The sequence below is a fragment of the Dromaius novaehollandiae genome, chromosome 15 (genome assembly GCF_036370855.1).
Source record: "Dromaius novaehollandiae isolate bDroNov1 chromosome 15, bDroNov1.hap1, whole genome shotgun sequence".
Classification (NCBI taxonomy): domain Eukaryota; kingdom Metazoa; phylum Chordata; class Aves; order Casuariiformes; family Dromaiidae; genus Dromaius; species Dromaius novaehollandiae.
Genome location: NC_088112.1, coordinates 16,481,958 through 16,505,148, shown reverse-complemented (window position 1 = coordinate 16,505,148; position 23,191 = coordinate 16,481,958). Strand labels below are relative to the sequence as shown.

At 58.3% G+C, this 23,191-nt stretch overlaps 1 protein-coding gene across 8 annotated transcripts in view; it reads right to left on the bottom strand.

The window, feature by feature from the left end:
* The window catches only part of ABLIM3 (actin binding LIM protein family member 3), a 65,361-nt gene that overhangs the window by 5,529 nt on the left and 36,641 nt on the right, over positions 1–23,191 (bottom strand). For 2 of the 8 annotated variants that reach the window (XM_064521034.1, XM_064521035.1), the window contains exons 3-13: positions 20,710–20,893; positions 20,074–20,186; positions 16,963–17,089; positions 16,656–16,749; positions 10,755–10,842; positions 8,154–8,212; positions 7,366–7,437; positions 6,783–6,938; positions 5,278–5,307; positions 4,441–4,570; positions 1,809–1,859 (exon numbers count right to left, since the gene is read on the bottom strand). In XM_064521034.1, coding sequence (XP_064377104.1) covers positions 1,809–1,859; positions 4,441–4,570; positions 5,278–5,307; positions 6,783–6,938; positions 7,366–7,437; positions 8,154–8,212; positions 10,755–10,842; positions 16,656–16,749; positions 16,963–17,089; positions 20,074–20,186; positions 20,710–20,893 — 1,104 coding nt within the window. Of the gene's footprint in view, positions 1–1,808; positions 1,860–3,428; positions 3,528–4,440; positions 4,571–5,277; positions 5,308–6,782; positions 6,939–7,365; positions 7,438–8,153; positions 8,213–10,754; positions 10,843–16,655; positions 16,750–16,962; positions 17,090–20,073; positions 20,187–20,709; positions 20,894–23,191 lie in introns of all 8 variants that reach the window. The other 6 variants (XM_064521041.1, XM_064521037.1, XM_064521036.1 and 3 more) reach the window with 6 other exon arrangements.

Sequence of the window (23,191 nt, the reverse complement as noted above, 5' to 3'; positions counted from 1 at the left end):
GACACCTCGTCCCTCTGGCAGGACTTGCAAAGATCCACCCTGGGATGAAGGCAAATCCTCTTCCCTCCCCTGTCCCCACTGCCTGGCAGCAATTTGTGTTCAGGACAGCGTGGAGCAGAGCTGGAAATAATCTGTTTTCACACTGCGGGGCAGCTCCTGGAGATAGGAGATAGAGGCAGCTGGTGGGGACAGTCACAAACACAGGGTCTGTCACCAGTATGGCTGGGAAGGGACCCAAATGGCTCATAGCCCCAGGCCCAGAGCACCAAGCCAATCTCTGTGTCCTGCATGGTGCTCGCCCCTACCCCAGGTACCAATGCCCCTAGTGTCCCCATGCCAGTGAGCTGTGCCCCTCGGGCTGGCCTGTCACCAAGAGATGGCAATAACTGCACAGGCATCCCAGCAGGGCTCCAGAAGGAAGGGATGGAGGAAGGCACATTCCCCATGGGGAACGGGATCTCGGCAGGTTATTGCCAGGGGAAGGCCGAGGTGGGCTGCATAGCAAGGTGGGGACCAAAGGTGCCAGCCCCAGCATCTCCGTCTCAGGCAGGGGCTCAGCTCCCCCAGGGCAAATCCACGGCTCTGCAAGGCCACAGACCAGGATCCTCCGCCAGACCTCCGTGGCATGCACGGGAAACCCAGCAGTGGTCCCTGCTCCTTGGGACCCTCTCCTCCCGCCCTGGCAGTGGAGCCACCTGCGCAGCACCCTGCCCCGGCCTCATAGCACCCTGCCCTGTCCCTGGGGCTGCGGGCAGCTGCCCTCAGTGGCTGCCCCACATCCCGCTTGCAGGTAGGGGCACCCGGGGGGCGGGGCACAAAGAGCTGGGCACTTGGCAGGGGCAGGGAGGTGCAGGTAGAAAGCCATCCCACCACCTCAAGCCCTCGCTCTCGGCACAGGGTTGGCACAGGGGACTCAGCAAACAGCAGCTACTTACAGCAGCGGGTGCAGCCAGCCAGCGGGACATTAGGGGAGGTGGGCAGGTGGGAAAGGAGAACCCACAGAGAGAGAGAAAGGAGACATAGGGTTATTGCTTCATGGGTGAAGGTCCTCTCCCCCCATGCATGAATGCAAACCAGGGAGAGTGCAAGCCACCCTGCTGAGAAAGGCCCAGGCCAACACCAAACACCCCTATGCCTGTACCCTCCCCACCCCTCAAACTCCCCCTCAGGGCCCATTTCAGCCTGGAGCATCAGTCCAGGAGCGGCAGTGATTTTTTTGCACGGTCCCATGTGAAACTGTAATTTACTTTCTTCATCCCATTCCTAAGACTGCTCTGACTCCTGGCCTCAGCAAGCAATGGCCACCCTCATCCCTGCTCCCATCGACCTCTGTGGCCTCGTGCCCTCCCATGGCTCCCAGCCCTGTCCCCTGTGCTTTGCCTCTCTGCTCCCCTGCTGCAACCCTCCACATCCCTCTTCTGATAACCCTGGCTGAGAGCCTCCCCTGCTGTCACCCCTTTCAGGCATTCCTCGTACCAGGGAAGATTTTTTTCAAAAGCTGCCTTTTTTTGTGCTTAAGCTTGTGCTTCGCTGCCTAGAAGAGAAATAGGAACATCATCCCCCCCCAAACTCCCAATCCCCAGGCTGTCACCTTTCTCCCTGCTCACATCTGCTACCATGTCCTGCTGACTCCTGCCTCCCTAACCAATGCCATCCCTGCTCTCCTGCATGGTCCAGTCTCACACCCCTGCTGGCCCCACTCCAGCTCAGCCAGACCAAAACCCGCGCTGTTTCTCTAGGCTCATGCCTAGTGCTCTGTCCAGCTTTCCCAACAAACTAGAAACTCATGAGAAGAAGGCAGACTATACCGTGTCGTTTATAGATGGGGGGTTTCCGGTAGATGTTACTCTCGCCGGCAGCTGGTGGAAGAAGAAAGAAAGAAAGGGAAGAAAGAAGGAAAGAAGGAAGGAAGGTGAGATCAGTATGAGTTTGCTGAGAGCAGACAGGACAGAGGTCCTGCAGGAGATGCTCTGCCCACGTCGCATGTCCATCACGCTCGACTGCCTCCAGGTCCAGGCGTCCTACACCGAGGGCAGAGCTGGGCCAGGGCCAGGCTGGCTCAGGAGACGGCAGTGAGGAGCGTGGTCCCTCAGGGCTGAGCGCCTCGGTGCTGGGGGGCGGCAAGGGAACCCTGCGGGGCAGCGGTGTGCACACAGAGGACATGCAGCGAGCGCCCGAGTGTCAGCATGCACCTCCGGGCGGCAGATGCTTCTCCTCCTGGCCCTGCTCATGGCTCTCCTCTCGGACCAAGGGGCCAGGGAGGAGGGGAGGGGGCACAGCTATAAACCACGGGCTCTGCCCTGGACAGGCACACAGCACCACAGCTCTTTCTGGCGCATTTTCTCAGGGGGTGCCAGAGCCTAGAAGAACCATCCACGATCCACCTGAGGGCAAAACAAAATTAGCCAAAGCCTCTTTCTGCAGCAGAGAGAGAAAAGAGCGAGCTGGGAGGAGAAAGCAACCTGGAGCCTTGCAGTGAGGCTACTGCCCCCGCGCAGGGGCCAAGCAGCTGAGCTGGCGGAGCAGCGAGGGGGCCATCCATAAACGATCGACCGTCAGCAGGAGGGCAGGCCAGGCCGGGCAGCGGGGCCAAGCCCTGATGGGGATGGGGTGGGAGCAGGGGACTGTAGTGGGGAGCCTCAGGGTGTCCTCCTGGCTGGTGGTCGTGGTGCTGTCCCAGGGTATCGGCTATATGGGGGGGTCCCACCCAGCTCTGGTGCAGCAGAGTGCCTACGGCTGAGCAGGGACCAGCGTGTGTGGCTTGGGGCTAGCACGTGCCTGGGGCTGCCACAGGACACGGAGGGTCCCTCCTCCGGCCCCCCGTGCACACTGAAGGGCGGCTGTGCCTGCTCCCCTCCCGCCTCTCCCCCCTCTGCCCGCTCCATCCCCTGTCCCCGTGGGCTCTGCGTGGCCGGGAGAGGGTGGTGGCCCTTACCTGGTGGCCCCCTGCAATCCCTGCAGAAGGGGAGCAGCCATCTGGCAAGCCCAGAAGACTCTGGGGGGAGGGAGCAGCGGGCCCTAGGGGGAGTATAAAATAATCATCTGTAAAGGATGGGTGTGGAAAGGCTGCTGGCAGACAAGCTTCACCTTGTGATCCTGGGGGGAAGGCAGGGGAGGGGGCAGGCTCTCTGCGGGGGACTTGTCTGTGTGGGGAGTGGAGGAAGGTCAGGGAGAGGAGGAGGAAGAGGGACATTGCAAGGATCAAGCAGACTCTGGAAGGCTCTGGGACCTCTGGGTGGTGATGGGGAGGGAGGAGAGTTCAAGCTGCAGGTCCTGTTTATGGATGGCCTCTACCAGGGGGTAGATCCTGCTGCCAGCTGGCTCTAGGCAGGCGGTGGAGCTACGCATGCGACACACGGGGAACAGCACATGCGGGCATGCGACAGACACGGTGCTTCCCCACGGGGCTGGGGCGCTCCAGAGCCTACCTGGAATGTGGAAATGCTTGGGCGCTTGGTATGAGGTTGGAGTAGATGACCTCACATCTAACTGGCTATAGTAGGGGGAGCTGCGCCCACTCTCTGTGCCTATGTGGTGCCGAGCAGAAGCAGCCATAAGTGACCGAGAGAGAGAACAAGAGGCAGAAGAAAATGGGTGTTAAATGCAGCGGTGTTAGAAGAGCAGGGAACTACCCAAGTGGTGGGTGAGATGGGGACATGTGCCAGGCCGTGGTCCAGGATGGGGTGTGATGGAGTGAGGGGAGATTTGCTGCATCTCTAAACGAAGGTGGGATGCAGAGGAAACCCCGCGAATGGATGCTGTTACACGGCAGCAGGTTCCCCCATCATTCATGAGGGGAAGACCAAACATACTGCAATTGGAGGCAAAGTGAAGGGCCCTTGGCTATGCAACACAGGAATAACTCCAGGGATGCAGGACCTCCAGACTTACTGACCTCAGATTTTCCTGTCCGTTCCTCCCCAGCTCTGAACGTCAGGAGACATGGCACAGACACACTCTGCTTCCTCCCTGGACATGCTCCGGGTGTGTGTGCACATGTGTGTGCATAAGGACCCCTTGCAGCACTGGCTGGGCACAAGCACTCCCGTGCATCCCCCCTCCGGAGTTACCAACCCAGTTGAGGGGCCTTCTGCCTTCCGGACTTCACTGGATCTTGGGGCTACTTCCCTCCCCGCCCCATCCTCCACAAGCCTCAGCTCAGGTCTGGGCCAGGACGAGGCCCCCTTTGCCTCTCCTCACTGCTCACAAGGTGAGATCGGTAGAACTGGAGGATGTACCCAGCAGTCAGTCACTGCCCACAGCTCCCGTTCCTGCTGGTCCTGAGGAACCCAGCAAGCAGCCTGCGTCCTTGGCCCGGCTGGCTTAACCAGGGCACAGACCACAGAGGTCCCCTGGGAGAAGCGGGGGATGGTTTGGTGAGCCCAGCACCACGGGGCATCTGAGCCTGGCCCAGCCTGGGGCTGCGGCCGATATCCTTACCTGAGCGGTAGAAATGGTGTGGGGATCTCGGGATGGTGGGTGACATGCCCTGGCGACTGTAGGTGGGAGAGTCAATGTAGCCAGGGCTGGAGGCTCGCCTCTGCCGGATGTCAATGCTTTCATAGATGTCCTAGGGGCAAGGCAAGGTGTGGAACAGAAGGTCTGGGTTAGAGCAAGTGCCCAGGCTGACAGTACACAGGGGATGTTGGATGGAGACTGGGAGGTGCCAGTGATGGCAAGAGTAGTGCTTTGCAGGCCCCTCTCCTTCAGGGGAGCGTCCCATGGCCAAGGAGCTTGGTGTCCCTGGCAGCCCGGAGGTCGCAAGGTCTCAGGTGTGATATGCTGGGCAGCATGCACATATCTGTCCTCGATGGGCTGGAGGAGAGGCCCAAGTTGCTCCTCCCGTCTGCCACCTCTTCCTCCTGGGCAGTGCCCCCCACCAGTGCACTCAGCAAGCCCAGAGCCTGGGGCCAGGAGATGTATGTCTTGCTGGACCGTCTCCCTCCTTTACTGCCTGGAGAACACCCCTTTCCCCCTGAGCTTGTTCCCAAATACAAGCATCCCCCTCCATGGCACAGAAACCACCCATGCAGCTGCTCTGCTGCGGAGCGGTGCCGCTCTCCCTGACGGATAGGAGCAGCCCTTTTGGATGAGGGCTCCCACGTCTCCATCACCCACCCGGCGTTTAACAGAGCTCCTGCCTCTGCATGACGCAGCAGTCCTGAGGCATGAGATGCCCTGCTCTTACAGCAAGAAGGATGCAGCACTGCGGCTGAATCACCCCCTTTGCTGCCAGCTGCAGCCAACCCTCCCCCGGGCAGCACTGAGGGCCGTTACCTGAGAGTAAGGGGACAGGGCTCCCAAGGACTGCAGGCAGCAGGAGGCAGAGGGGAGAGAGAGAGAGACAGCACGTGATTAATGGGAGCGGTGACAGGCCAGGGTCACAGAGCAGCTTATTTTCCCCACATTACAGCCCACTTAGTTAAAATACAACCTCATTACAGCTGTCAGGCACCGAGGGAGGCTGTTGGGACAGCAGGCTCCAGTGGTGGGTGATAAATAATGGCTTGTTCCCACCTCCACTGCTCAGGGTTTGGGCCAGGGCTCAGCTGGGCTCCATGGCTCAGTAGCCTCTGCTCTGAGAGAAACGCACAGCAAAGGCAACCGCAGCCCCCCGCAAGCCATCGGTGCTTCCAGCCCTGGATGCCACCTGCCTGCACATGCCCTTAGCCTCCATCAAGGCCCAGGGAGCTGGAGGGAGCTCTCTTCTCTCCCCACCACACAGGGCATCACCCACCATTAAACACGTCAGCCCTTTCGGCAGCAGCACAGTGGAGTTGAACTCCAGAAGAAGCAGCAGTTGGCCATCCCTGGCCTGCACCTCCCTGGCGGTGCTCCCTCGCAGACTGTGCCCATGCCCTGCAGCCTTGGTGGCACTGTTACTGGGTGGGCTGCAGGAAGCAAGGCTTGTGATAAGCCCTGGGACTGGAGATGTAAGAGATGTTGCTGCTGGCCTTTACAAAGGCCTCCTCCAGGACCACCTCAAGGGGCTCAAATCCTGCCTCAGGGCCCCTGATCTCTGTGTGAGCTGTGCAGACCCTCTGCTCTCATTGCCTTGGTGAAATCACCCAACAGCCCCCACCTGCCCTGGGAAGTGGAGCAGGGAAGCCCCACGCTGGGTGCTGCTTTGGCATCATCTCATAAGATGCTTTGCAACAGGGCACTGAGTCTGCTTCCCTGGCTCCAGGGCCAGCAACTGACACGGGCGTCTGTGCCAGGGCCAGGCAGCCTGGGCTAGCCCTGCTCCTCCCTCCAGCTACGGAGGAGTAGGCACCTTACATGCAGGTCGCAGGACGCTGGACTGCTCGGAGTCAGGTTTTGAGCTGAGCCATTGGGTGCACACAGAGCCGCCCTGCAGGCAGTCTGTCCCCCCATCCCGGAGGGATGTGTGCTTCTCCCATGGTCTAGGCTGCAGCGGGAAAGCCTCCCTGCCACACCAGTCCTGAGAGTGACTTCTCCTCCCTGAGCAGTGCTGTCTTTCTCTGCCTGTCGTGTTCACGGCACAGCTTGGGCAGGGCCGTGTAACCAACAGATGAAGTTGCTGGTCTCTCGCTTACTCTACAACAGCAGCACCAGGGTTTCTCTCCTAACCCAGGTCCTATTCCAGCTGATGCAGAGCCCTCTGGGAGAGGTCTCACCCTCCATCCTGCCTCACTGCAGTATTTCCACTCAGGTGAGTGGAGCTTCATGCAGTTTGCCCCACCACCCTGAATCAGGGCCCTGTTCCCTGCCCTGTCCCCAGGCTCCTGTGGCTCTGCATTGAGCATATCGAGACTCAGTACCTCCCCATAGCTATATCTCTCCAGTGTTTCGTCCGATGTGTATCTGTGATAGGGCTCGTACGAAATGAGGTCAGGACGCTGCACTTCATAGATGGCTTTAATCTTGGGAAGAGCTGCCAGGTCTTTGTAATTAAGGATCTCATTATCCACTTTAGCCTAGGGAGAGGGAGAGACAGAGACAGAGAGACGGAGAGGAAGAGAAGGCAAAAGAGGAGTGCACAGTGCGGAGCCGAAAGCGGAGCAAACAGAGCCCGATTGTCACCGCAGCAGAGGGAAGAGGTAAGGAGAGACCCTCCGAGAGGCAGCAGTGGGAAGGGGAAGAGGAGCTGGAATTTTGAGACAGTGGGACAACATCCGTCTGAGCGCTCCTGGTCTGTTCTCATGACAGTGCTGGCAGGATGCATCAGTGGGGTGAGGCAGCATGTCTTGCCCACTCTTTCCCCAAAAGCTGGGCTTGTCCCCTCGGACACCTCACGCTGCAGACCGGCATTGGGAACTGTTGCTCCCTTCTCTGAGCCTACCCCAAATCTGTGGCAGGAGCTCTCATCCCTCCCCATGTTAAGAGGAGCAGAGCTGTACTTACGCAGATGACTCGGTTCGGGGAGCCGATGCTGGAACCAGGGGGTGAGATGGAGGTTTCTGACGTTCTCCTGTGCTGTGGAAACAGAAAAGCGGGGAGCAGATGACAGCCCAGGTGGCCCCAGCCATTGCTTGAGGCAGTCTGGCCGGGGCATGGTGTGGAGGTACCTGCAAGCAGGCGCAACGCTGTGCACAGCGAGGAAATAGTTTATATCACGGCTCTTGCAGGCTGCCCTGCCATCTAGCTTTGCATAGCCAGCAAGGCCCTGGCCTCTTTCAGGGCCAGATCTGGATCCAGCGGGACAACCCTGCACTTGGCATGGGAGTGGCCTTGCAAGACACTGCAGGCAGCTGTCTCTGATGCCAGCCAAAGGGCGAGAGGCAGCAGCGGCATGCGGGGTGCGAGGGGTTGGCGAGAGGGCTGCTGTGCCCAGTGCCACCTCCCCAGGCATCGCAAGGGCTGCTGCCTGCCAGGACACAGCCTAGACAGCAGCTGCGGCCAGGACCACCCTGCTGGAGCGCAGGCCTGGGGAGCAGGTTCGGCTGGTCGTCATCTGCAAGCCAGACTTTGTCCCAGGCAGAGTGAGGGAGTGAGAAACCAGTCTGGCTTAACTGGGATGATGAGGAAAGGAGCAAAGGCAACCAGCCTGGAGTCCTGGTCTTGGTGCAGAAATCACCCTTGGCTTGGACACTGCTACAGCAATTTATCTCCAGGTGGGCTGAGAGCCTGGAGGTGAGCATCACCAGGGATGTGCCACCTCCCTGAGCAAGGCACCTCTCCCTGCCACCTACCTTCAGTTTCTTCTCTGCTCTTGCTGCCTGCTTGCAGATTGGATGCCACACTTCAGAGCCTGAAACGCAGGGAAGGGAGAGTGTTTTAGTGGCATATGCAGCCCAGACCAGCTGTTAGGGGACATCCAACTGCCTCTGCCACGAGCGAGCCCCATCCTGTCCCTCTCTAGTACTGCTCTGGAACCCTACTGTTCCTCCTGGGGAGAGACATACCCATGCTCTCCCAAGCAGCAGCTACACTGAGACACCAAGGCAACTTTCACTCCACCTAACCAGCATCTCGCTTAGGTGTGCAATTCCCTGCATTAAGCAGCTCCTGGAGAGGGGCAGCCCTACAGGGGCAAGCAGATGGCTGGAGGTAGGATTCAAACTGTCCCTCCATGGGGAGTTAGGGGTCAGACAGTGCAGGCAGTGTGTGCACTGACAGAGCGGGGAGCCCTCAGGATCAGGAGAGATGGGCAAATCTCCTGGCTTGGGCTGCACCATCCAGCTGCATCCAAGTCTCCAGAGCCACTGGAGCCCCATGCACCTGCTTCTGGGGGGTGTCAGGATCCTGGGGGGGTGCCAGGATCCCCAAGGGGTGCCAGGGCCATCCCACGGCAGAGGCAGACAGCTCTCTGCTCACGCACCACTGAGGACCTTGCCCTGAAGAGATGCTTTGAAGGCTGCCCAGACACTTCTGTCCTCACCCTGTCTGCAGGGAAGGAGGGAGGGAGGGAGGCAGGCGACAGGCGCCGAGGCCCGGTGAGGGGCGTTGATCTGCTGGGTCCCACGGCCTTTCCCAGGTGCCTCCTGCATCGCGGCACGGCCACAGGAATGCCCTCGGAGGGAAGGCAGGGCAGCGCCGAGACGGCGCCGGGACTGCAATGCTCCTCCACCTGCCGCTTCAGCCCCGACAAATCACTCTCTCCGATCTTTCCGCCCGCTCCCCACAGCCGCCTGGGTCCAGTTGCCTTCCCTCAGCCCCAGCGGCTCCGTCCCCTCTGCGTGCCCGTGCCTGGGCCGGGGGGCTGTAACTCACCTCCCCGGGAAGGAAGGGCAGGGGGAGAACCGAGTCCCCCTGCAGGCAGAGAGGTGGTGGGAAAAGCAGAGTCAGCGCAAGGGGCCCTTTCACCAGCTGCTCTGAGCTCCGGACCATGTCCCCACTATTAAATTAAGCAGTTCCTGAGCACTGGAAGTTAGTGGCCAACGCTAGTAAATTGCGATGACAGACCCCGGTGTGGTTTTGGCCCAGCCAGCCTGGCTAGCCTTCAGCCAGACGATTCCCAGTCACGGTTCAGGAGACAGCAGGGGCCAGGCACAGGTCAGAGCTTTTGGGAGGCTGTACGAGTTTAACAGCACGGATAGGCGCCAGGCTGTGCCAGGCTGGCTTCAGGCGCTGCACCAGGGAGCAGTTTGGGATATGACTCATTTACTAGCAGAGAGGGGACATCCCAGGGGCTGCCCGGCAGCACCGCTCGCTCCACGGCAGCAGCGCAGTGCAGCTGCTGAATTGCAGGGCCACACGGCGCTTGGGGCATGCACCATCCCTCGGATGCTCCCCGAACCAAAACCAGCAAAGCTGAAGAGCTTCACCGTGCTGCTGGCTGCATCCCAGGGACAAGCAGGTCAGGAGGGCTGGCTGGGCAGAACCATGGGAGCATGCCAGCCCTGCCGCCCGCCAAGGGGGCCTTGTTGGGACCCCATGCCTCCATCCCCCCGCCTCGCCCCGGCCTCTTGCCTGGCTCTGGGTGTGTCAGCCAGCCAGCCCTGCAATTGCCCCTTTCCCACCCACACGGTAATTAGTGACTCAGGGTGTCAGGCAAGCACAGGTTATGAGAGAAAACAAGCCCTCCCTCTGCACCAGCGACAGCCCCCCAGGCAGCTCCAGGCAGGGATGAGCTCCTGCGAAACCAAACCGCCCGGCTGTGGCAAAGGCTTAACCGCTCCAGTGCCGCTCTCAGCGTAGCCCAGGCAAGGGGAGGAGAACCGGGTGGCAGGGAAAGGGTCCTGGACCACATCCCCTGGGGCTGGAGGAGAGGTGGCAGCAGGGGCCCCTGCACTCATCGCAGCCTCTGCTCACCGGGCATGGGCCAGGGACACATCCAGGCACGTCCCAGCAGCACTCAGAAGGTATTTGGGGAGACTCTGAGTGAGAAAAAGGCCACCTTACAAGAAGCAAAATCTCCTCTAGGGAAATGCCTCCAGGCTCCTGAGATTGCAGGGAGCTGAAAGGGGCAGCACTGGTCCTGCCTGAGCAGTAAGGATGCTGGGCGGACAGGCCTAACCCAGGGAGGAGCTTGGGGCTGCGAAGAAATGGAGAGGCATCTCTGATAGCCCCAGGTGAGCCAGACCTGCAGGAACAGGCTCAGAATCGCTGCTGCATGAAAAAACCCTTCTGACATTGATTACTATGAGGACCTGAACCCCAGACATGCTGCTTTCCACCCATGGCTGTGGGGCAACCCCTCTCCTACAGCCAGCACATCTCTGCGCAGCCGTGCTGGTGGCCATCTGCCCCAGCAGGGTGACACAACGGTCGTGGCCGACCCACCGACCACCCCAGAATGGCATGGGAGTCCCCGCTACAGTGGGGTCCCCCCGTGACAGGGGTGTCCCTACCTGTAAGGTACATCTCCTCTCCTTCCGTGAACATCTGGTGGCAGCGGACGCACCGGGCGCAGGTGGGGTGGTAGTGCTTCCCTCCTGCCTGCAACGGCGAGCAGAGAAAAGGGGCCCCTGAGCAAGGCGGGAGGTGCTGAGCTGCTCACACGCCCCGAGGGCGAGCGGCCTCTCTGCTGCAGGCAATATCCAGGTGAACGTGGCAAAACTCCTGGGGCAGCCTCAGAGACCACTGCAACACGCAGAGAAAAGAGAGCCTGCTTCATCCAGCCAATGCTTCTGACCTGCAAGACTATGAAGCACACTGGCAGCCTTTCACTTTCCTTTAACTGTCCAAAATACCAGAAAGCAGGGCCAGGAGGTCCCAAACCCCCAAAGTACTTTGGCAAATCTCACCTCTAGGAAATTGTCCTTGGACTCTAGAAATAACTTTGATCCTCTGAAGTAACGCTTAGCAAAGCAGCCATGATTTGCACAAGCTCCTTCTCTCTATAACTCTAAGGTTTTGGAGAAAACCGGCAGGATTAAGTGCCCCCTGTCTACAGACCATTGCTGGGAAGGGAGAAAGATAAACCTCGCAAAGCAAAGGGAACCGCAGGCTTCATCCTGAAGCTCAGCCAAGCCGGGGGGAAGCCCAGCCCTGAGGCTGGCTGTCAGAGCCTCCCTGGCTGTCATTGCTAGCTCCTCTCCCATGAGCTAAAGAAACTTTTCTGTTGTCTCCTTCTGGGAAGCCATGCCCAAACTCCAGCGCTAACAATATGCTATTTTCCCAGATGAGACAGAGCTGAGCTGCTCCCTTTGCTCTTTGACAGGGATAATAGGTTTAATTGGTAGCTTGTTTCCACTCAAAGTGTCTGTTAGCATTTCAATTATAGGCTCATTTTCTGGGCTTTGGAGCTTGGAGGTAGGAGCTAGCTCAGGGCTAAGAGGAACCTGGGCTGTGCTGTAAGAGCAAAACCCAAAGGGACATTTTACCCTGATGATAATCTGAGAGAGGGAGAAGGATGATTTAAGGTGGCAGAGGGAAGACGAGGCTCTCACTGACAAAGGGAATAGTTATGATATATAAAGCATGGAAACAGTTTGAAAGGGGGAGGATCAATAGGGAAATTTGCTGCAAAGATTGCTAAGAGTCCGCCACAAGGAAAGCGTTGATTGCCCAGATAATCATCCGGGATTCATCACGCAGAGATTCTCTTCAGGGACGCAGATGGTAGCTAGTTACTAGCCAGGGGCTTTTTCCGTGCAGCTTGTGCAGGATATGAGTGGATGGGTCTTTGGCTGGGCAGAGGAGCGGAGTGGGAGATTTTGCTGTTTTCAGAGGTTAGCAGGGACCCCTTTTCCTTACATTACAGTGCACCTTAGCACAGGGAGGTCATAGCCTCGTCTTGCCCCTTGGATGTGACCAAGTGTGCCAAGGTGGCAGAGAGGGCATCAGCTCCCTGAAGTAATCCCTGGCTGGCCCAAGTCAGCCCACAGCCCAGATACCACTAATCCAGGTCCAAAAGCTTGATAACAAGGTGGGAAAGCCACCCTTGGGGTGGCAGCAGGGACAGAGCCAGCACTAATAAGCAGCAACAAAGGGCCCAGTCCTTCGGGAAGGAAAAGGTCCCTAAGGCAATGTGAGCAAGGAGCTTTCCTGAGCACGTGGCCCCATCCACAATTTACAAGGTCAAGACCTTTCATTTAACACTTTGCCAATCAGAGCACATCAGGCCAACTGATTCTGGGCCATAGAGATCCTAAATGAATTTTGCTGCTAAAAATGGCCAGGACCTTGTCTGGAACCTGTTGTGTCTTTGACAACCTTCCAACAAGTTCATTGCATTTTATACCAAACGCTTTGAGAAGGTGACTCATTCTGTACAGGCAAGGGAAGAGGCTCATTAAGAAAAGGCCAGTTCCTCCCAATCTAAACTCTGTGCACATAACCCGGCCAGAGCATCTGCTCGCTGCGACAATCGCAATGCACACTCCTCCTCACAGCAGGCTTCAGCCAGTGAGCGCTGGAAATCAATGGCAGTCATGCTAAACTGTCAATCTGAAGAGACAGCTGTAAACACATGGAAAAGAAAGATTAAAAACAACCCGGCTAAATCCCAGCTCCTAAACACTACAGGCCATTCTGCGTGCAATTCCAGTTCTTATATTTCAAGATGGCTAGAGACCACCTAAAGTTGGAAACACAGGCCCTTGATAAACTGATCTATTGCCTTCTCAAATCCTTCTCTTTGAGTCTGAGATGAGTTGCAGCAAGATAGTTTGCTGCTTTCCAACCCTCCCATAGCACCTCCTACAGCTTGGTGCACTGTCAGTAAGAAAAAACCTATATATATATATATATTTGTGTTTTCCTATCTAGACCATATAGAGTATATGAGCTGCTGCAACACTGTGCTAGATGGGAAGCCTGAGATGTTTAGCAGATCTGGGAGATGCAGATGTGGAGCAAGGCTGGCTGTTCCTCAGGCAGTATATACCAGCTCTTCACATGACAGAGCAGCTCCATCTTTTAAATGCAGACCTTCTGCAAAAACACCCAAGATTTCAAGCACCCACCACTCCTCTTCAAGGAGTAATCACTCTCCAAACTGTACAAACCTTGTTTATTTTATATTGATTACTATAACAGCTCGTAAAAAGCTAATAGATGCTGTTAGTGAAGAGACCTGTTCATTATCGCTTGGGGTTCCTTAAAGACTCATTAATCATTCGAGCCTGGCTGCACAGCTCTGAGCCATTTGGAAAGCCCAGAGGCTCATGGGATAGCATGAGAAGGCTCATTAAGGCCTAAAATTATTTAAAGGCACCCTTTCCATTTTGCGCTTCGCCGGAGAAGACTATTAAAGCCTCCAGTTTTACAGGAAATCATTCAATATCAGCTAGCAAGCATGTGCCTGAAGCGGGTAAGGAGCCTGTGCTTGGCCCTGGCTGCCGGAGGAGGCAAGCAGCCAGGGGCTCATGGTTGCCAGGATGGAGAAGGGCCATGGCCAAACAGTGCCCTCAGGCTCCATAGTGATCTCCCTGCGCAGCCCACCAGGACCCAAGCCCTATGTTCATCTCGGCTCTCTGACAGTATCTGAAGGAAGGTTACACCTAGGCTCTGCCTGGCGGGAACCTGGAGCCAAACTGAATTACTTCCAGCCCATCTGAGTCCTCTCATGCAAGGAGGGCTTGCTTGCCTGGGCGCTGGTGCAGCAGAGGTGCTAATGCGAGATAACTGCTCTTCAGAGCATCTCATGGGATTCAGCCAGCATCTTCCCACATCCTGGCACAGGGTGGGCAGAGCTCACAGTCCCCTCTGGCAGGTAGGAGAGCCAAGGCTCAGAGGAGAGCCAGGGTTGGAGTGCAAGAGCCCAGTGCTGTCTCCAGTTCGCAGGCAGGCTGTAACTACCCGCCAGTCTCAGCCTGCCTGCTTGTCATGCCCTATGGAGCTGCTTTCCATCTATCCTCTCAGATGAGCTCAGGCAAGAAAGTCCTACACTCATCTGGACTCACTGCAGCTTAAGCAGGCGAGTGAAGGCCCCCAAGAGCAATGCAGTGAGCAGCAGCAAGGGAGCGGTGCCCACCAGTGCCGCCAGACACGGCCCCCAAGCCCAGCCCTCTGCCCTGGACCCAATGGAGGTCCTGCAGGCCTGCCCCGTGCAGGAGTCCCAGCTCTGACTCCTCTGATTTTCCTCACACACACTGCTCTGGAGGGGCAGAGCATCCTGCACCCACACATATCTGTAGCCCCCAGTTTGCCTTGCTGCCCCAACCACCTTTCTTGGCTGGAGGATGGGATGCGGGAGGTGGCTGAGGATGCTCCTTTCTGGTAGGGGGTTACTGGGGACCAGACTGCCCAGGAGGAGCAGGGGCAAGGATTTGACCTCAGGGGAGTCTCTGGCTGTGCTCTGCTTCACTCAGACGCTTGCTAAGTCAGCGACCCTGTAGTGGGCAGCTGGCCCGTGGCAGCTGCTGTAGTGCTGAGCTCACAGTCGCTGCAGCCTGTGCTGGGATTGCTGCCGAAGCCCTATGTCAGCAGAAAGCCTTTCCAGGCAGAGAATGCTCCCTGAAGAGGAAGGTAGGGGGGAAGTGGCTGGAGGACTTTTGGGACTCCAGCTTCAAGAGAGGTTGTCCAGGCCAGGTTTGGTGCCTTCAGGCCAGCCCAGCCAGCAGGGACCAGGAAAGGTGACCACTTCTTGGCAGGTTGTAGTTGAAAGGAGCTAGAGATGTCTCGGTGCAGCTCCCAGCAGGCTAAATATCTCTGCGTCCAGGGTTTCACAAGTTTGTGGCAAAATGGTTCCCAAAGGAGAGCCCAGCACAGACACTGTGCTGGACTCTTTGAAGCTCGAGGTGTGTTGCATCTCCCCTGACACAGCCAACCACTTTCAGGAGCCCTCTGCTCTCCACAGTGCTTCTCACACATCCCCTTGACAGCTGCTGAGACTCCCCTCCATGGCACCCACTCCCACTCAGGCAAGGTGCAATGGTGGAGGATGCACAGCTTTGCAGGGCTGGTGCTAGGGCTGTCCCCCGAGAGCGGGCAGCAGGCTCTAGCACAGCATGGAAACGTGCACAGGTGAGCTCTGAGCACACTGTTCTCCCATGTTGCTGAGCCCCATGTGGGCCTGCATCATTTCAGGAACAGCAGAGCTTTCTCCAGCACCTCTAGGAAGGTCAAGCTGCGAGCCCAGGCCACCACAAACTCTGGTACAGGGCGAGATCCACCAAAAGAGCAACAGGTTCCCCTTTGCTTCCCAACGTGTACACATTGCTCAGGCTGCCGGCTGCCTGAACACCCTTGCTGCAGCCGCTCCAACCCACTGCCCCCACTGGCTGGCTCTCTGTGGAACCAGCGTACCTCTGATTTTGGGATACTGCTTCTTAATCACAGCCGCCTGAGCATAGCCGAGTGAAACAGGTGCTGGTCCTGCCCTGGGAGCACTTCCCCTCCTGCTCAGCCGTGCACATGGGAAGGTCTCAGGAGGGACTCCACAAGCTTTCAGGATTGCTGCCTCTCTGCTCACCACAGCCCAGCCCTTCAGCATTGCCAGAGGGGCCAAAAAATCACAGCATGTTTCACTCTGACATCTTTCTCTCTGTCTCAGACCATGTTTTCCATTTTTTTTTCCCTGCAAATGTCAGCGCAGAAACAGAAAGAAAGAATGAGCTGGGAGCATGACAGAGCATTCTCCATCTCCTGGTGTTGGGAGCTCGGGAAGGACCTGACCATCTGGCTGATGGGAAGGACAGCTCTTGCCCTGAAGAACCTCTCCGGCCTTCCCAGACAGCAATCCCACTCCCTCTGGCTCTGCTCTGGCAGCTCAGCTCTACCATTGCCCAAAATGCTCTCACGGCTGCCGTGCCAGCCCCCTCCCCGCCTGGTCCGCCAGCTTTGTGAAGGGCAGCCGGCAGGCTGTGGGGATGGCTCTTTGCAGGCGCTGCTGCAGCTCCTTGGCCCGCACACCGCCACCGTGTTGGATGTGTTGCCAAGGCAACAGACAGGCAGCGCGTGCGAGGGATGCACGCGGGGATGCGGTTTGGGCAAGCGTGTCTGCAAGTGAGCTGGTAGCACTAAGAAGGAGGGTGCGGTGACGGCCAGCTATCGCGGGTGCTACCATCTCTCGGGCCCCAGGCATGTCCCACCCTGGGGTCACCTACCGAGGCCACCACGCACTCTGGCTCCTGCCTCTCCGGAGGCCTGCAAGGAGGTGGTGGGCTCTTTCCCCCACTTTCACCCTCCAGATGAGGTGACCACACCGTGTCCACACCCAGCTGTAGGGATGGCCCCAGCCCTGAGCGGATGGGGGTGATACAAGGGTGCAGGAGCACGCAGCTCCCCACGGCACGCATCTCTGGGGGAGACACATCATGTCCCTGCTGCCAACCAGGATGGGTGGCCCTGGCTGTGAGACTCACCTCCAGGACCCTGCCGCTGATGTACCGGTCACAGGTCTCGCACTTGATGCCAAACTGGGCATGGTAGTCGGTCTCGCAGTAGGGGATGCCATCCCTGTGGGAGAGAGGGGAAACTGGGCGTGAGAGGGGGCTGGGCAGCCGAGGTGTCTCCTATCACGTGCCTTGCCAGGACCCCCAGTGCCCCCCCAGCATGGGGCCCTTGCGAGCCCTTGTGCCCGTGGCTGCTCCCCAGCTGCCCAGGGCAAGCTCCAGGACTGGCGACCGACAGCTTGCACGGCAGCCCAGGCTGCGAGGGGGCGGCACTCACTTGCTGATGTACTCGCCGGTGAGGATGATCCCGCACGTTTGGCACTTGAAGCAGCTGACGTGCCACTGCTTCTCCAGGGCCAGGAGAGACTGGCCTTGCTTGATCTCCTCCTTGCAGCCTGCGCAGTCTGGGGAGACAGCGGGAAGGGGAGCGCGTGAAACCGCCTGAGCTCCCCACCAAGAGGGCTTGGCAATGCTGTGGGACAACCCACGAGCCTCCTGCATTTGCCGGGCAACTCAAGGGTACCCTGGGCGCTTAACACCCTCCCTGTGCGAGGTGGGACAGGAACTGGAGCTTTGGATTTGAGCATGAACGGCAGGATCCGAATGTACACATCCATGCTAACGGGCTCACATGCCCACCCATGAGCAAGTGCACCCTTCACACGCTCAGAGGAAAGCCCTGTGCCCCTGCCCTGCAGGATCTCCTTTTCTAGGGGATGATCCTGCTGTAAGCATGCTGGCCCTGGCACTGCAGCCCCCTGGGGATGACTCCTTTCCTCTGCCAGTTCCCTGGATGGAAATACACCACCTCAGCATGTTCCCTTGTCCAGAGATCTGGCAGACGAAGCATCAGGCTGTGGAGTAAAGCCTTTGCTGGGGGTGGGACCGTGGAGCAGCACCTGGCCACCCCAACGGGCCACCCTGGCTGTGTGCCCACTGTGGCCGCCCTGGCACGGAGCTTTTCCCTGCTGGGTGCATGCTTAGCCCAGGGGTACCGCGTGGGCTGCTGGCACTGTGCTGTCCGTGACAGGTCCCCGGGTGGCTCTCCTCTGGGGGCAGGAGTGGTGGGAAGCGTCTGGCAGCGAGCGGAGCAAAGGAAGGGCTGTGCTCTCCAGCAGCCGCATCCGGCCCCGTTGCAGTATTTACGAGACTCCCTTCCTTTCCCTGTTTCCCCTGGCTCTTGTCAAGGCTGGGAGCAGGAAGCACATGGGCCTCAGACCCCTGACCTTGACTCCTCCTTGTCCTTTTCTCTCTGGCCTTGCAGGTTTTCAGACCCACAGGGCTGGATGGGGTTTCTCCTTAACTCCCTCACTGCCACACCCCTCCCTCCTGTGACGCCCATGGAGCACAGCAGCACCTTGCAAGCTGCCTGAGCAGGCAAGCTTTTCTGCTCACCTTGTCTTCAGGAAAATGTGCACCAAGTCCCTGCATGCCGGGGCAGCATTTTTGACCCCATGCCTCAGGCATAAAGCACGCTGACCAGCTCAGCCAGGATCCATTCCCTGTCTCATGCAACTGCTGTGGCCCTGGTTTTTGAGTTGCTCACAGCTCTAGGGCTGCAGGGAGAGGCACAGCATCCTTTTTCTAGGGACGGCCTCCTCTCAGAGAGCTCCAATGTGGGCTATGGCATCAGCTGCTTCCAACATCCACCCCGCAGAGGTGTGCCTCCCCTGTCACCCCTTCTGGGGTGGCACTGCCAGTGCCACCCTCGCCCAGCCGGCAGGAGGGGAGATGCCAGCAGGCTCACGCACATCTGGCTGCTGCCTGCAGCTGCCCATGAATAAACCATGGTGCCCTCAGGCAACCTTGCTCTGCAGGCTGGGGAGGAGCGTCTGAGCGCATTTCAAGAGAACGGAATGACTGGCAGGGGAAGGGAAGGGAGAGGAAAGGAGGCAAGAGGCAGAGCATGTGGCTGCCCATCCCTTCCCCATGTCCAGGACCCTGTAGCTCAGGCCTTGTGACAGGGCAGGGTTTTGGTGACCATGCGGTGGCATGCCTCCTGGTTCTCCCTGCCTCCCACGTGTTAGGCAACTTCCCCGGTAACTTGGAGGGCAGTGAAAGTGGGCGTATGGGGACAGCAAAGCATGGACCACATGTTAACCCTGGACATGGTCTCAAGCTAGTCCCTCTGCAAACAACAGCTCGACACCCAAGGGATGCTCTGCAGGGTGCTACGTTAACCTGGCAGCAGCCCAAGGCAGAGCCTTGGAAAGGAAAAAAGAGGAAGGAAAGACTGTGGGGCAAAGGCCATGAGATGAGTGTGACATGAAAAGAAAGTATCATTAGGAACAACTTGGGGTAAAAACCCAAGGCTATATCCCTCCAAAAGAGCTTTTCTATTGCTCTTGCTGAGTTTTAGGTTGGGATCAGTGTGAGGGAATGAGCATAAGAAGCTTTTCAAAGCCAGCCTGCTTGTGTAGACACTGAATAACTCAAGCCCTTGGGAAAGCCTGGTGTGTGTTTCTAGGCTGCTATTCACATACAGAGAGATCTTGGACCCCAGCACAGAAAGAAAGCCAGGATGCCCCTTTGGGTAGCCCGTCTTTAGCAGCTGAAAGCACGAGATCCAGCAGTTTCCCACTGCTGGGATCTGCTCTCTGATGCAACAGCATTAACTGGTTCATACCAAGGCACAGAGCTGCAGCAGGGAGGCCCAGGGATCTCCTGCCTTCTCCTGGCAGTGCCGCCTCCAGGGAATCCCAGCAGGGCTAGGATGTACAGCGCCCACCAGGAAAGCAAACCTCCTCTCCTGTCACTTGCTGCAAACCCACTTCTGGGCACTGCCACAAACCAAGCCCTGTCTCCAAAATTTCTGTTGCTGCCTCAGACAGCAAAAGGCTTGGTGGCAGCACCCGCCCAGGTCACAAACAGGCCAAGGGAGTTTCCGAAACCAAAAGTGAATGTGCATAGCATGAAAAAAATCTTGGGTGGAGCCAAGGGGTTACCCCGTTCCTCCTCCAAAACCTCCGTGAACACTCATCTCTCCATGCTGTGCTGCATGCTGGTCCTGAAGCCCTTGCAGGCACTTCCCCAAGCTCTGGTCTGGCCGGGCAAGGGGAGCTGTGCCCGGGAGTACCCCAGCCTTGGTCAGTATTCAGGCTGAGCAGGAAAAGCCTGAGCTGTTACCCTGTTAGAAAACTCAGAGGACAAGCCTTCCAATAGCTTAAAAATATATTTAAGGGATAGCAAACACAAAGTGGACTGTGCATCACAGCCAGGGTGTCTGACTTCTTACCCTGGCTGGTTTTCCTGAAGGCCCAACCAGCCCCTGTACCACCAGCTGGGAGGGAACCATCACCAGTAACCCTGATAACCCCAAGGATCAGGGTCTGAAGAAGGCTTGTGTAATAACTTTCCTTGCAGACGTACATGAGAGCAGTCAACTTACGGCTGGGCCCATGGATCTTGATGGGTTTGGTGCTGATCAGAGAATGGGAGCAGTTTTGGCAGACACAGTCCTTCCCGCTGAACGTGACTTTGTCTCCGATGGGGAATGGCTTCCTGTGGCCAAGGAGAAGGTGACGACGTGTGAGATGCATGCTCCCCTCCACACAGTGCTCCAGCTGTCCCTGGCTTGCCCGGCTTCTCTGCTGTCACCTCTGAGGCTCTGTTCCTCCCCACAGGGGTAAGTAGGACCCATTGCCTTGGGCCAGCCCCATGTGGAAGCAGAGCAGCCCAAGCACCCTCCTTGCGCTCAGGTGAGGGTGCAAGGGGAGGCAGCGAGCGTGCATGTGGGCAGGGCTGGGAGGATTGACGTAGGTATTAAGGCAGGCCCCCAGGCTGCGAAGAGAGGGCTTGGAGCCATTTCATTATCTGTGAAGGATTTCTACTAAGAAAATGCAGTGGAGGTGTCTGCTGAGGTGCCAGCTTCTGGAGAATGGACTGAAGAACTGAGGGTGAATGAAAAACCCTCTTCATCAGTGCCCGACCAAAGGTTGCATGGGGCAGGGCAGACCTCCCTTGCCCCACTGCTGTGACCCCACGGAGAGGGGCTGTGTGCCCTGCAGCTGCAACTTCAGCTCACCTGCACGTGCTACACACAAAGCACTTGGGATGGTAGGTCCTTCCCAGGGCAGAGATGACCTCCCCGGTGATGAAGTCCCCACAGCTGTCACAGCGGGTCCCGTAGAGCTGCTGGTAGTCGTGGGTGCAGATGTACTCCTGATTCTTAAAGAAGAAGCCCGACTGGGCCAGGTCACAGCCGCACACTGGAGAGCAGAACATGCACCCACTGCAGGGCAGTGTCACCTCAGTGCCCCTCTGCCACCCGGCCCCTTCCCACCCATGCCACTGAGGGTGCCCATGACCGTGCAGGGCAAGCAATGCTGCAGCAACACAAGCACACTCAGCAGGCACATCCCAAGCGCACGCCGGGGCAGCCAGGGCCAGCGCCCCTCTGCGCATTCCCCATTTCGGCAGCCATGCCACACGCTGCCTGGACATGCAGCAGCCTCAGGGAGGCTTGGCTCCTTGCAGCCAGGAGGATGTAGCCCCTAGAGCTTGTAGGACACCCTAGAGGACAAAGCTTTTTGCAGGCATCTTGGAGGGTTTTTCCTTCCCAGCAGGCCAGCTGGGGACGTCCCCCAGCACCACAAGATGTCAGTGTTGGGCTGCAGTGGGGTGCAGGATGGGGCTGATGGGACAGCAAGGGCTGGGCGCTCCCAGAGGAAACCCCAGGGCTGGGAGGGGAACTGGCTGGAACCTGCACACCTCGGTGCAGACAGCCTGGGAGGGCCCATGGCATCCCCTCCTGGCTCCTGAGAGGGCCCACAACGTCCCCCCTGGCCCCATGGTACCTGGACAGGGTCTGTCCCTCCTTGGGGTGTCAGAAAGCCAAGAGCAGGACTGCAGGGTGTTGGGCACATGGTGGGGCAGCTGTGGCACGGGCCATCTCCAGGCCAAGCCACTCACTGCATGGCTGGGGGCCTCTCTGGAGCCTGCAGCACCATGGCCATACAGCCAGCCATGAGGGTGCTGAGCATACGCTGCACTGCCCATCTCTCTTTCTGCTTTATTCCTTGGGCCTGCAGGCGTGTGCAGGTCCCAGGACACAGAAGTGGATCCTGTCCCTTCTATCCCTGCAGAACACCCCAGGGCACTGCTCTACTCCTCCCCAGAGCTGCTGGCAGTAGCCCCAGTTGGTACAGGGAACAATACCTGCTGCCCTCAGCAAACAGGGACTCAGTGCTTCCCTTTGAGTATGGTTGGACAGACAGACTGGCCAGCAGCTTTGGGACAGCAGCAAGAAGCAGAAGCAAGACCATTGGGGGCAGGTTGAGACCCCATTTGCTCTGGGACCCAGAGCACATCTCTGCAGGCTGCACTGGTTGTGGGTCAGGCTCCCAGGGCAGTGGGACAGGGGGTGGCTGCAGCGTGGGGGCAAGCCCTGGGCTGGCATGGAGCTGGGAAAGTGAGCCTGAGGTGGCAGGGGGTACGAGCTGTGAGGGAAGGTGAGACAGGAGGATTTCCGCCCATTATTTATTCCCTTTCACTTGGAAATCAGGCAGCAAACACTGCCAAGCTCTCCCTGCCGGCTCCTTGTCCCCTTTGAAGCCAGCGACTGTCTGAGCTCTTTGTCTGGGTGAGCAGTTTTCTGCTCCTCGCAGACACTCAAGCCGGGAAAGAGGGCAAAGGGGGGTTAAGCACCAGGCTGAGCACGTGTCAGCCAACTCTGAGGGCACCTGCATGACCACGTGGAGGCCTGGGGCTGGCCATGCCGCAGGGAGGGCATGGGGTGAGGATGCACCCATGGTCTCAGGCAGGGATGGTGTGACCCCAGAGGGAGAGTCCCCCACAGCCAAACTGTTGCTGCAAAGGGAGCAGCAAAGTGGTGGCCAAGGGGACAGAGATTTATGCCCTACTTTGCACAAGGTGATGGGAGCTGAGGAGACCAGAGACCTTTTAAAACCCTGGTAATTTGATGCTTTGCAATCTACAGAACAGGCCACTGGCCTTCATAAGACTGGCTGTTTTAATAAACATACTAAGGAGCCCTTAAGCATCAGTTCTGGGCTGTTAGCTTTAATGGCTCCTCAGCTCTCTTCCTCCTGCATCCAGCCACAAGGAGGTCTTGAGCAACCTCCATCCTCTGGAGAGGGCATCAGTAGCGTGGAGCTCATCAGGTGACTGGCAGCATGGCCCCATCCCCCCTCCGGGAAGGGACAGCTCCCACCACCCTCCTAGGATCAGCAACCCCCACCTCCCTCCAGGCCTTCTACACCCCCAGCATTGCCCGGGCAGGGGAGGCTCCTTCCCATGCCCAGCTCACCCACCAGGTACAGAGGGCCCAGGCCAAACTCTGCTGTTTCTGCAGGCCCCAGGGGCAGCCTAGCCCCAGTTACAGCTCTCAGCATTGCAGCACCTCCATCTCATCCCTGCCTGCCAGCGTGAGGGTGGAAGCGATCAGTCACCCACCCCCAGCCTCAGCCCGTCACAAGCAGCTCAGGGCTCTCCCCCACCTCACTTCGCCTCCGCCAGGCTCACAACAGCTCCTCCTCGCTCGTCGG